The sequence below is a fragment of the Neodiprion lecontei genome, chromosome 5, assembly GCF_021901455.1.
Source record: "Neodiprion lecontei isolate iyNeoLeco1 chromosome 5, iyNeoLeco1.1, whole genome shotgun sequence".
Taxonomy (NCBI): Eukaryota; Metazoa; Arthropoda; class Insecta; order Hymenoptera; family Diprionidae; genus Neodiprion; species Neodiprion lecontei.
Genome location: NC_060264.1, coordinates 24,101,559 through 24,115,680, shown reverse-complemented (window position 1 = coordinate 24,115,680; position 14,122 = coordinate 24,101,559). Strand labels below are relative to the sequence as shown.

The 14,122-nt window shown below is 36.6% G+C and overlaps 2 protein-coding genes across 3 annotated transcripts in view; both read right to left on the bottom strand.

Moving 5' to 3' along the window:
* LOC107221596 (protein turtle homolog A) overlaps nucleotides 1-14,122 on the bottom strand; it is a 413,977-nt gene that overhangs the window by 305,774 nt on the left and 94,081 nt on the right. The gene's annotated exons all lie outside the window — the stretch shown is intronic.
* LOC124294407 lies at nucleotides 8,940-11,475 on the bottom strand. Its single transcript, XM_046739376.1, has 2 exons — nucleotides 10,307-11,475; nucleotides 8,940-10,187 (listed from the first exon to the last, which is right to left on the bottom strand). The coding sequence occupies exons 1-2, from the start codon at nucleotides 10,640-10,642 to the stop codon at nucleotides 10,161-10,163; spliced, it is 363 nt and encodes a 120-aa protein (XP_046595332.1). The 5' UTR covers nucleotides 10,643-11,475; the 3' UTR covers nucleotides 8,940-10,160.

The following is a 14,122-nucleotide window of genomic DNA, read 5'->3' as shown; positions in this document are numbered from 1 at the left end:
GAGGCGCTAATGAGTTGTCACTGTTACCAATAAAAAAGTTGGTTCAGTGGTGAAATCGCGTGTCTTGTAATCGGAGCGGTTGCAGCATCAAGGTTCGAGTCCCGTCAGTAACGAGCCATACTTTCAAATTACTATAAATGCATTGTTATACGATGAAATATTGCGAATAGTGCATAACATATTCATTACATGTGAAGATAACGCGCATGGCCAAAAACTCAGAATATTTTATCCACATTTCACTGACTATCCGGTTATGACATTTCTTGGACGTCTATAGTACACTCATGGTCGGATTAAGTGTACGTCCTATTGATGTTCAAGAAATGTTTACAAGATATTCAGCGTTCGTCTATGAGACATCTACGGCAACGTTAAGTATTCCCCTTATAGACCATCCACTGGACGTCCAATGTACCCAATTATTACAGATACTTCCACCTTCCACATGGTGAATGAGGATATTTACGAATATCCAATAAACGATAGTAGCTTCCACGAAGGAGGATAGGAAGCCCAATGGACATCCGTTGGTGATCATTGCATGTACTCTGGAAAGTTGTCAATTGCAAGGGTCTCACCCGCAAAATTTCCACTAATGATACTTCACGGATAGTTTTTGGGAACAATGATCCTGTTGCAGGAACATGGGCAATTACTGTTGACCCTTGAGGTGTTGATCAGCAGAATCTCGCAGTCGATGACGCGGAGGACGATGCAGTCTTAGTTGCTCAGAGAGCGAATCTGATGTTCCGGTTTCGATACCGACCTGTTTGAGGTTGGATAACGCAAGTAATCGCCCTGCTACCAATACCACCGGCTCGATTAGTGCTTCCCTCTTACCCTTGCCACTCTCTTCATCTAACCCGTGATTACAACCTCCTACATTCCGCCCGTCGACGAAGATGGCTGCTTTGTTATTATGCACGGCATATTACCCACCTCGAAACACCCTCGCGTAGATCAATGGCATATGGCAATTATCTTCGAACTATGAGTATGGTCTCGGAGAAATTACGGATTTTTCGTCTCATTTATTTGGACTGAAAATCCGAATTCATGAAAGTATAGTCTTGACTTCCAAATCATAAAAGCAACATAAAAGACATGTCGCAACAGTCTAAGTAAATTGGTCTTATACAAACTCCAGTATGAAAACACAGCGTCGAAAGAGAGTAAGAGAGTGGAACATTGTTAAATTCTATAAGGACGTTATATTTCATAATTAACTCTGTCTTGTTAACAGTTTGTGTGACTCACAACCCTCGAAGGGCCGAACAATGTACGCGACAGCGCAGTTGCCTTTGAAAAAAAAACCACATTAGATTTTTATCACAGTTACGTATCTCGTTCATTTTCCACCGGCTTGGAGGTTCGATATAAAGCCGAATAATCTTCCAAAGCACCATTTACGTCGGGGAGTATAAGAAGAGGTAAGCGTATAGGTATAGTGATTGGATTTCATCCGAAGTTGATGTGGTCGGGGTGAGGAGAGCTGGCTGGGAGACGTACTTATCGAACCGTACAGTTGCGGCCGAAGTACGAGTACGAGTGGTATTCCTGGCGGAACATCGTCTCCAGAGAATCTTATACGAGTACGATGCTATCGCTGGTCTTGTTAGGGTGTCAACGTCAATCTGGGTCAACGTAGACGCGATTGCAACAGCAGCACGAGCGGCAACGAGAGGAAAACTAAAGCTGAGCTAGAATTTGTAGTCACTCATCCCCTTTCACACTCTAAACTCGCACCTTCGATTTCGAAATAAGAACAAACTGGAGCAGCAATACGGTTTAAAATTATAGTTTGGAAGTGGAATTGGAAGAGGAAAAAAATCAGCCATTTCTTTTTTGAATTATGCAATTCGATTAGAAAATGAAAACCACACGACTCGTGTGAGATGTTAATCCCATTGATCTCGGTACGTGGGTATAGGTACACATCGTCAATACCCTGCAAATTGGAGTTGAGTCATGTAATTGGAATTTGAAGAGGTACCCGTAAACCGTTGAAAGACGTAAGCTCGAGTGAGATGAGAGTGGATTATTAGTATCCGGATTCTCATCCGCGTGGATCTCTTCAAAGAGGAAATATACGGAGAGGGTACAAACACTCATGGATCCGCGTTAGCGCCGAGCATTACGTTGACTCGACAACATAGTCTTTCGCATATCATCAAAGCGATACACACTACCAACGTGTGTACCCTGATACAATCAACTCAGGCACGCGGGTTATAGACCGTCTGAGAACAATCTGCCCCAAAGCCCTAACTTGAGCTTGAGCTCGAGCTCGAGCTCGAGCTCGATCTCAATCTTCAGCCCTTAGATGCGAGAATATCGAGTCAAGATAATCGCGGGAACAAGCGCCAACGGAAGTACCTGCCTACATCGATGAATTGGAGATTAATACCGCTTCCGTTATGTGTCTCCACCCACCCAAGTGCTTAATTAGGCAATATACCGTTACCGCGGCGCTAAGACGCCAACGGAAACAACCGGTTGTTTGGATTCAGCCTATGACACGCCAAGCTTTGGTCAACTTGCGTAGGGAATATTCCTCTAATGCTTTTTGCGCTCTCTTCCCCCAGTCACTTGGTAAATTAGAAAAGGAAGAGTATTTTGGAGGTGAAATATCGAGCTTTCAGAACCTTTTTTCCAGAACTTCCAACGCGGGGCTTTTCACGTCAACTCTGAAACCTTTTTCTATCGATATCCTTGCGGGTTTTTCCCACCTTATTCACATATCTTGTCGTATACCATTAGAAAAGAGAATTTATATTCTTCTGCTTGTGTCAATAACCAGAAAGCCTCACCGCAAGACTTATACTCTTGATCAATATTGAGCAGATGTTATTGATCTTACATTAGTTCGAGTTCAGGATTTTATTTTAAGTTCTCGGGTCACGACCACTCCCAAATGAAAGCCTCTGACTATTTGAAAGAATTTGAAAGGGTTCGATTCGCAACTTTTGTCTGTCATTCCAGATTCCATGTAGAAGCGTAACTCCACTATTAAAATATCTATCAAACAGTTTCAAATGGTTATACTATTCTTAGAAAATTTGACCGTACAGTACTTTACCGTCCATTAATTACACAACGGAAGAAGATGAATTAGTTACTTAAAATTCACTTTAATCTAGTTTTGCAAAATTCTACAGTGAAAGTTGATAAACTGAGTTCTTCAAACGTTGAACAGGTCTTCGAAGAAGTAAGAGAACGGTGAGAATATCGATTTTTTTTCGCCTGGTCTGTCGACACTGCGAACGTGCAAGGCATTGCACGTACACAGGCAAGACTATCGATGTATGTTATATCTCTACAGGGAAAACTATCAAGAAGATCGCTGCGCCTCGGAAACACGCATTTACATCAGCCCGAGCAAGATCAGCAGAACTGAAGTTTTCAGCCGTTCGCCGTTTCGAGAGGTACCGTCGTCGTGCCACCCCTCTTTGTTGCCAGCGTTGCTTACCCTGCAGCTTCAATTACTTATACTATGCTGAAGCATTTACCTCCCCATACGCCGACCACCGCAGAAATCAGCGGTGCCACATTCCGTTGCTGGTTTTATTTTTCTATTGCAACTTAGGTGAGAGGCTGGAGGTAATGGAAAACGAATATCGCCGTTGAAGGTTGAAAGAAAACGTCGTTTCTACCGTTACGTCGCATGTAAACGTGTACGAGATACAATTGTATGCTCTTGATTATAGACGAGAATCATATCTTGCATATCGCATGGATAACTTGTACTTAATTCGACACTATACGCATTACTATATGCTATAGTAGTTTCAGACACTTGGTGTCAAATTATTTTCAACCAGTGTATGGCCATCGCGTAACGTCAACTGCTCTACATTAATTTGAAGTGCAGTGAAGTACAGCCTCGTAACTCTAGTAAGATTTTGAAATTACGATGTTTACCGGTTACAATATAATTCATCTACTGCTGTCAAAGAGATCCATGATTTTTTCGATCGAAAGTTCTTCTCTTTTTTTCTATTCGTCTCGTGGGTATGAAAAATAGAGAAATAACTGAGCTATTTTACAACTAGGCAAAAAGATGAGTGAAAAAGTAAGTGAGAAGAATGAAAGTAAACGGTTGGAATGGAATGAAAATACAAAATAAAACGGGAGGGGACCTCCTGTGAGACGTGTGTCTATAGATTGTAACGGTTTTTTTTTTGAGGTTCAACCGATACGTTTTGATTTTATGTTATATTAGAAATCTAGATATATTCAATAAACAAAATACATTAAATCAGGAGGAAACAATGTAGAACACAGATTTATTGAGTTTTGGTATAACCTTTTAAAAGAACAGGCAATCATAGAAAATCTCATTCACTCTTTCATTCACACGTTAAAATTACTCAATGCGATTACCGACGTTTTGTATATAATTATTCTGGTAAAATTTTCGTACCATATTAACGAAAGATTGGCTCTCTTTTCCTTTATGGTTCAAATTTAAAAATGATTCTAGTGAAAGAATGAATCTACTGACAAAGGACTCTAAATTATGGTGAGATTACAATAAAGTTAACAGACGAAGATATAAAATACTGACTTAAGAAGGCTATTACAGATTTGTGGCACAATCCACCTACAAATCAGTAATGAAAAGATGACTTAGCTCGGAATATCTCTGATGAAGAGAGGTGGCCTAACGGCTCCGTAGATGATCATGGATGTTGAAGTTCTTTGATATTCCTTTTATAGAATCGGTCTTCACCGATTATACTGCGTGGTCGTTCGTCGATCAGATATTTGGATTTGTTCTTTAGGCTCACAGGCTCCGAAAGATTGGGATTGCGTTGGGTTACACTTCTTGTATGAATCGTCGTCTCAAAATTTTTTTTTTTTTTTTTTGGCTTGTTTTGTTTTCCCAAATGTTAACGAAATTATAAGAATGTGAATATGACAGGACTAGACTTTATATCGACCGTTCGCTTCGACCCCGGCTCGCAGAGAGAGAGAGTTACACTTATTTCACCGGATAGGTGATCTTGACCGACGTGACACCTAGAGTTAAGCGTTTGCCCTTTATTTTGAAACGTTGTATGTGCTTAAGGCGCGTACATACGAATTACTTTATATTCTATGTGACTCGCATGTAATATCGTTACATCACCCCCCCCATTTTCGAGATTGTTGTGAGAACGAAAATATCGAAAATTACTCGTTATCCTATATTTGCAGTAAAATCTAAAAACCTCTCTTTAAATTACTTCTTACTTATCAATCATTCAATCCATTCATCCTTCATCATTCATCATTAAAATTATCATTTTAAAATCTAATCACATTTTCTTTTAGCAAACATTTTGTTTAACTGGACTTACATCTAAAAAATTCTATAATCTATGCATGTTGGACTTATTAGAACATTTGAAGGATTCATGACGAGTTTTTCGTGAATTTTCATTACAAAAAATTATCTGTTATTTAGCACTTGGATTTGTGGGCTGATAATATTTGCGTAAACTCACACGATTGAAAGTTCCCAAGTTTTTGTTTTTATTTTTTGTATCTATTAAATTATATGCATTTTCATTAACTTTTTTGTTTATTTTGTACGGACCTTTAAACAAATGGAAGAATTTGTGTGTTAATTTATCGATAGCGGAGGATGGATATGGTACACGTAGTAAAACTAGATCTCCTTCATTTAAAATTACAGTTGAAATTGATTTTTGATTCCGGCTTCTATATTCAAAATTTTTCTTCAAGTTTTCTTTGGCTAACAATATTTTAATATCGTGACTATTTTCAATTCTGTCTGGAAATTTTACAATTTTTGTTAATTCATCATGCGCTGTTTTATTAAAATGAAGTTCGTATGGAATAAAACCGGTGCTATGGTGTGTTGTTAAATTTAATAATTTTTCGATTTCTTTGACATATTTTGCCCATCTAGTATGCTTATCATTGCAGAAGGTACGGAAAAATCTCCCCAGTTCTCTCATCACTCGTTCAGTAGGATTGGATTGTGGGTGTCTAATTGATGAATAGCAAACTTCTACTCCTTGTTTTTCTAATTCGACTTTCCATCTAGCAGCTGTGAATTGAGTTCCATTGTCGGATAGCAATCTTTTTGGTTTTCCTACGTTTTTAAAGTACTCGTTGATTATTTTATTTAATGCTATTGTTGTAGTAGCTCGTTTTATGGGGTATAACGTAACTAGTTTTGAAAATGCATCTATTGCAACTAACAAATATTGGACTCCCCCAATAGATCTCGGCAGAGGGCCATAGAAGTCAATTGTAGTCAATTCGTTCGGGTGATCAGCTGTTACCTGCTTGTACTTTCCTTGCATGCTGTAGGATAATGCCTTTGTTCTTTGACATGTGTCACATGCTTGAATACGTTTTTTGATACCTTCTCTCATTTTTCGCCAGTAATAATATCTGTTAATATATTGGTATGTTTTATATACACCCATATGACCTATTTTTTCATGTACAGAAATTACGAGTAAATCTACTATACTTTGTGGGATTACTACTCGCCAATTTTGATCGAATTTACTTTTATAAAACAACAAGTCTTCATGTACTTTGTAACAACCATCAGATGAATCTGTATTGCATTTATTTATGATATTTTTCAATTCCTCATCTTTTATTTGCAATTGTTTTAAATTTTTCAGGTTTCTTATCAACGTTGGATTCATTTTAATAGTTTGAGATGCGATTTTGTTTAGTTCGAGTTCTACATTATCTACTAGCAGTTGGTTTATTTTTGCTATTAGTAACTTGTTACGTTCGTTTGTACTTTGTTTCCCGTTGATATTTCGGCTGAAAAAATCTGCCACCACATTATCTTTTCCTTTGCAATGCTTGACTGTGAATGTGTACTGTTGTAAGATTACAACCCATCGTGATAATCGTGGACTTAAAAACGGTGCTGTATTTATAAAAGTTAATGCTTTATGATCTGTTATTATTTCAAATGGACTTCCAATTAACCAAATTCTAAATTTATCTAATGCATACATTATTGCCAGTAATTCCTTTTCCGTAGTTGTGTAATTTAATTCTGCTTTCGACAAACATTTACTTATAAGTGAAATAATTTTATGGTTATCTTCCTCATCAATTTGGTACAAAATCGCACTTATTCCAAGATCGCTTGCGTCTGTTTGTACTCTACATATGACGCCAGGTAAATAGTGATTAAGGGTTACACAGTTTATAAAACTTTCCTTTATCTCTTTAAATGCTTTCGTATGTTTCTCTGTCCATCTAAACGGTGTATTGTCTGTTAATAAATCTCTCAAAGGCGTGACATAGTTCGAATATTTTATGCTAAACTGCCGGTAAAAGTTACACGCTCCTAAAAATCGTTGTAAAATCAATTTACTTGTTGGTACTGGAAATTCTCTAATCACCTTGATTTTGTCTGGGTTGGGACTAACTCCCTCAGGTGTTATAACGTATCCGAGAAATGCGATTGACTTCTTACAAAAAAGTGACTTATTTAGACGAAGTGTAAAATTGTGTTTCATTAAACGATCAAATATTAGGCTTAGGTGTTTCATATGAGAATCAAAATCAGTTGAGGTTATTAAAAGATCATCTATATAACAAGTCAGAAAGGAGGTAAATTCATTACCTAATGCCATATTTAGGGCACGTATGAATCCACTTCCTGCCGTCTTGAGACCAAATGGAATTCTGCAAAAGTGGTATAAAGTGCCACCGTGTAAAAAAGCTGTATATTGACGTGAATTTCTCTCTAGCGGGATTTGCCAATATCCATGTGTTAGATCAGTAGATGTCATGTATTTTACACCATGATATTTTCTTAATAATTCATTTATTGGTGGTGGACATTCGTTATCAGACTCAATTATGTCATTTATATATCTGGCATCTAAACATAACCTCACTCCATTCTCCCTCTTTTGTACTATTCGCAATGGATTGCAGTATTGACTATTTGATCTTTCTATAATTCCTGCTTGAAGCATTTTCTTTATCTCTGCATCTACTGCTTCTCTAAGTTTAAATGGTACCGGGTATGATTTTTTAACGATTGGCTTGTCTTTTAGTAATTTGATAGAGTGTTCATAAATGTTTGTACATCCGGCTTTCTCTGAAAATAGTTTTTCATATTTAATTAGCAATTTTTCCAGCTCAGCTTTTTGCTCTTCACTTGTACCCATAAGATTATTCGCGATCGACCGGACAGATTCGAAAAAGTTTTGATCATTTGTTTGAGATCTTGTTACTTGAATTTGTTCTATTAAAATTGATTCGATATTTTCATCCAATTTATCTTTCAAAAAATTGTGATCTTCCGATTCTACTGTTTTCTGGCAAACTAAATTCTTTTTGTAAAAATTATGGTCTTGTGATTCTATTGTTTCTGCGTTATTTTGTTCATGTTCGTTTACATTTTGAAATACAGATTCATTACATTTTATATTATTCTTTACACACATCAAATTTAGATTTTCTAATTCATTATTTCTCGGATTATCTCTTTGATCTACCGATGCAATTTTATCAAATTCACTTATTGCTACACATATATTTTCCTTATCTACTAAAATATTTTTATCAATTTCATCATTTTCTACAAAGATATATTTTAAATTTATTTCTGTTTCTTCATCAATTTTATTCTCTTCTACACAATCAGATTCATTGTCAATTTGCATCACATTTTCATGTGTTTCTGACATTTTATCATCATTATCACATTCAGGATCTTTAGTTGTGATATTTTCAAAAACTGTTTTTATATCTTCATCATCATTTTTATTTTCTTCATTATTATTCTCTTTCTTTGAATTCTTTTTAAATATTTCTTTACCTATTTTTTCATGTTCTTTTTCTGAATCTTCAGTTCTTAAAATTTTGATATATATTTTCGCGTTTTGTGCAAATGAGCTCAACCTTTCCGCAGGTTCCCGGTCGCATGAGAAAAGTGGTGGAGCTATTACTTTACCTTTAATACTAATTGTTTTCTGACCGTAATCTAAAACTACTTTATTAATATCAAGCCAATCGTTACCAAAAATCACACTACTAGACAGATGCGGTATAATTAAAAAAGCTGTTGTGATTTTCTGCGATCCCATATGAACATCAACCAAAATTTGTCGCTTAACCGCTGTGGGCTTTTTCCCAATTGCTGGTAAAACTACTACATTTGTAACTGGTAGTTCATTTAAACTATGATTACCTTTGAGAGATTTATATACTTTTTCAGACATACATGTTACTTGGCTTCCTGAATCAAATAAAGCTACCATTCGATAATTTAACACATTTATTACTACATTTGGACCCTTCGATAAGTTTTGTTTTACTCTTTCAATTTTTTCTTCAGCATTACCAATTTCGTGCATTAAGTCCTCAACTAAATTTGCATAATCCCAACTCGATGTCGGACTTATACACATCGAGCTGTTTATTAGTTTAAATTTCTATTTGGACTGGTTTGTAAATTATTGGTGTTAGTTTGCATTTGAGTTTGTAATGACTGTATCTGATTATTGGTTCCTGAGAAATAAGGTGGTGGATAATTGACGTTTGGTAAATTCATTTGGTTGCTTGTTGATGTTTGAACTTGCGGTTGATATTGCCATGGTGATAAGTTTGTACCAAATTGAGGATTTTGATAAAAGTTGTTTGCAGCATTTGGATAATTTTGTTGCCTACTTGTATTATTTATCTGTTGCTGTTGTTTATGTTGAATTTGCATGTTGTTTACATTATTCACTTGATTGTTGTTACTTTGATTTTGATATTTGTGTTTATTATTGTTTCTTTCTTCATAATTTACATCTAATTGCGATAAAGCTTGTTCTATTATTTTTGTATCCGCCATATTCACAGTTGCTAGAGTATCACGAATTTTATATGGTAATTGTTGGATAATGGTATAGTTTATTTCGAACTGGTCTAGTTTCGGTAATAGGTATTTTGCTTCCTTAAGCTGTTTAAAAAAATATGTTTGAAGTGAACCATCCTGTTGATTATACCTTCTTGAACTCCACCTTGTTTTGACTTTAACTTGGATTGGAATGGAATAAAATTTATTTTTAAAGGCTTCTTTAAAATCATTATACGTGTTGATAGTTTCTTTACTCGCTTCCCACCATATTTTTGCTCTACCTGATAATTTACTTTCGACTATCGACAATTTACACTCTTCCTTCACACATTTTAACCTGAAATAATTTTCCAAATTTTCCAAATATTCAATAGGATTTATAACTTCTTCATCTGTAAACTCGGGAGCTTTGGCATCAATGTGACTTCGTTGCAAACTTACTATTAACTCACTCACCGATATTTGATCGTTATTGGTAACTGGTTGTTGAACTGGATTCTGTATCTGTTGAAGAGCCTGTCTTTGTTGTTCGTTCTGGAGCTTCAACAATGCGACTTCGTTTGCCAGCTGTGCGTTAGTTGCTTGTTGTGCCTGTAGCTGTTCAATCGCATTTCGTAAACCCGCGAAACTCGCCATTTCCTCCTTCAAACGCTCCAGTTCTCCCTCCATCTCGCCTGTATTATTTCGTATTTGACTATTGCCTGCTTTTGATATGTCAGGTTCTGACCTCCTTGGTTTATTTGTGATCCTTGACCTAGTTTTAACAGGTGTTCTTTTAATCGTTGGTGCCATGTACTTTTGAAATTCTTATATTTCTATTTATCGCGTAATATATGTTTCTTACAATTACTACCTAAGGTCAATCATACAAACATTCAACGACGAAGTTTCAAATTTAATCCTATGTTTACTTTCTTTATGTCTAAACTTTATGTTCGGGCGCCATTTTGTAACGGTTTTTTTTTTGAGGTTCAACCGATACGTTTTGATTTTATGTTATATTAGAAATCTAGATATATTCAATAAACAAAATACATTAAATCAGGAGGAAACAATGTAGAACACAGATTTATTGAGTTTTGGTATAACCTTTTAAAAGAACAGGCAATCATAGAAAATCTCATTCACTCTTTCATTCACACGTTAAAATTACTCAATGCGATTACCGACGTTTTGTATATAATTATTCTGGTAAAATTTTCGTACCATATTAACGAAAGATTGGCTCTCTTTTCCTTTATGGTTCAAATTTAAAAATGATTCTAGTGAAAGAATGAATCTACTGACAAAGGACTCTAAATTATGGTGAGATTACAATAAAGTTAACAGACGAAGATATAAAATACTGACTTAAGAAGGCTATTACAGATTTGTGGCACAATCCACCTACAAATCAGTAATGAAAAGATGACTTAGCTCGGAATATCTCTGATGAAGAGAGGTGGCCTAACGGCTCCGTAGATGATCATGGATGTTGAAGTTCTTTGATATTCCTTTTATAGAATCGGTCTTCACCGATTATACTGCGTGGTCGTTCGTCGATCAGATATTTGGATTTGTTCTTTAGGCTCACAGGCTCCGAAAGATTGGGATTGCGTTGGGTTACACTTCTTGTATGAATCGTCGTCTCAAAATTTTTTTTTTTTTTTTTTGGCTTGTTTTGTTTTCCCAAATGTTAACGAAATTATAAGAATGTGAATATGACAGGACTAGACTTTATATCGACCGTTCGCTTCGACCCCGGCTCGCAGAGAGAGAGAGTTACACTTATTTCACCGGATAGGTGATCTTGACCGACGTGACACCTAGAGTTAAGCGTTTGCCCTTTATTTTGAAACGTTGTATGTGCTTAAGGCGCGTACATACGAATTACTTTATATTCTATGTGACTCGCATGTAATATCGTTACAAGATAGATGTGTGGGGATAACAGTAAAATAAAAATAGAGACGCGAAGCGAAACAGAGGGAGAGAGAGAAAGTTCGTAGTTGATTATTGATGGTTTTTTTTTTTTTGTTTATGCCGTGGGCAAACAGAGTATATAACAACAGGATTACGAAATATACACTGATTAGTATTCATAATAATAATAATAGTAGTGGTAAAGGTGATAGTAGTAATGATGGTAATTACAGTGATATTAAGTTGACAATGCTCTGCAAGCACAGTGCATGGCAATATCGTGATAATCAAGAGAATGAATTGTTCATATGGCATTACGAATATTACACCGATAGCAGGTTATAATGCAGGTGCTTTTAACATAACGTCATATGATGTAATACGATTTTCAAGTATAGTATAAAGTATAACCAGAATACGAGTAGTCCTTTATCAAGCGATCGTACTGAACCGCATACAAATAAATACATAATTACTTTAAACAGCCAAGAATATAAAATGTACTAATTAGATCGAGATGAACGCGCTCGCATTGAACTTCGAATCCCGGATAGCCTGTTCAAATGATATTCGTCTTTGGCACGTCTCAACTCCATCCTAGGCTCGTCTCTGTTTCATCGATAAATAACCTAAGATAGTATATTCCCAGAACGCGAAGCTTGTTTGTAAAGCCTAGTATGATTCTTACTGCGCGATTTCAGGACATTATTGAGCTAAGGTGTACTGGGCTTAGATACATCAAACGTTTGTAAAGGAACATGAGCATCGAGGGCAAATGCAATTGAACTATCGAGAGACTGTATCGTCAAGTCTATCTCGCGGCTTAAAAGGCATGGGTTAATTGGGCAGAGATGTTAATCATCGAGATCTGTTTGCAAGGTTGCAAGATAGCTCTGATCATCGAAACGTCTAAAGTTACGACGGGTGATTGTTCGATTAACCGCTAACATTGATTCAAACTTATAATCCAGCTCGATCAAGTCGTGGAAAGTTATAAAAGGGATCACGGATTTTTTTAAGGAAATCACTTTTTCAGGACTGTCTGTCATGAACAAATCTAGACACGAATGTACATCATTGACGTGGTAAGTAGCGTCAGATTCAACAATGTGTAATGATTCTGGAGAACCGCGCGAAATCATTCAGAAGATCTTGAAAAAGAAGGCCCTTAGGTGTTTTATACATGGTTGAGAGAGTAGTGAGTTGCCAGCGGGGTACTTAACTTCTAAGACAGTAGATTCCGGTGTATTTACATCTGCATTTGGTGAAGTAGACCATACTTTTACATTTAACGATTAATGGATGTAGCATACTACTCCACGAAACAAAATGTAGCCATCCAAACGCACCAAATCACTTGAGATATGAAGTTTAAGCCAGGATTCAGAAATCGAAATTACGAGGTAAAAGTGTGTATGTAAGCGAGCTTTGACAAAATCAATGTGACCGAGAAGTGAATTTGCGTCTCTACTTTGGTTCATTGACTGCTTCGGGTTAGGACCATTAGGTGTTCTCAGAATCCCTGGTTCACGTCAAACCAGCTTATCTAGGTCTACCTCGGAGTTAATAGTCATGTTTTGGCGAATTATCTTTTTCACGGACGCAAATAGTTCCTGACATGACCCAGACATATATGTAGCCTCGAACAACCGTAGATTTTAGTGTTAGAATAAACATCATGCACACATGAGTTTGAGACTAGCTGGCCTCACGACGATCCCCTATAGAATTGGTAGATTTTTTTTCTAGCTTACGGATATCTAGAATATCACCAACCAGTTGAGGGGTTCTCCGTGTCTCGAATATGTTGGGTAAAATGTCTACAGGAGATAGTTTAATGGTGATTCCCGGATAAGGTGATCTCGTCAAGTGTTTTGAAAGATTCAACGGTCGACAATCGATTTCTAAGAGCTTCTACCTGTGTTTTGAGCGCTTGATTTCCATGATGCACTTCCACCGCCACATCAAGAACATCATCGTTATTAGACTCTAATGACTTTATGCGACTAGCCATTTCTTTACGCAAGGCCACGAGCTCTGCAACGTTCGTTAAAGTTTACTGAGATTTTTATCTAGGTCAGTAAGAGAATTCTGTATGGAGAGAAGCTTGTTGTCCGAGGACTCTCTTGAACTTTGTATTATCGGGATTAAATCTTCAAGAGTTAAACGAGGCAATGCATTTTGGGGTTCAGTATTGGATTTATTGCAGCGAGTGGGTAAAGAATCCGGCGTACGTTGGATAATATTTGAGTGTTGCATGGCACATTGATCGCAAAAAAAGACAAGAGCACTAGTTGGGTCATACCGATATTTATCAGCAACGCACGCACGCTGGTAGAAACTCACCACAGTCACGAGTAAACGTAAGCG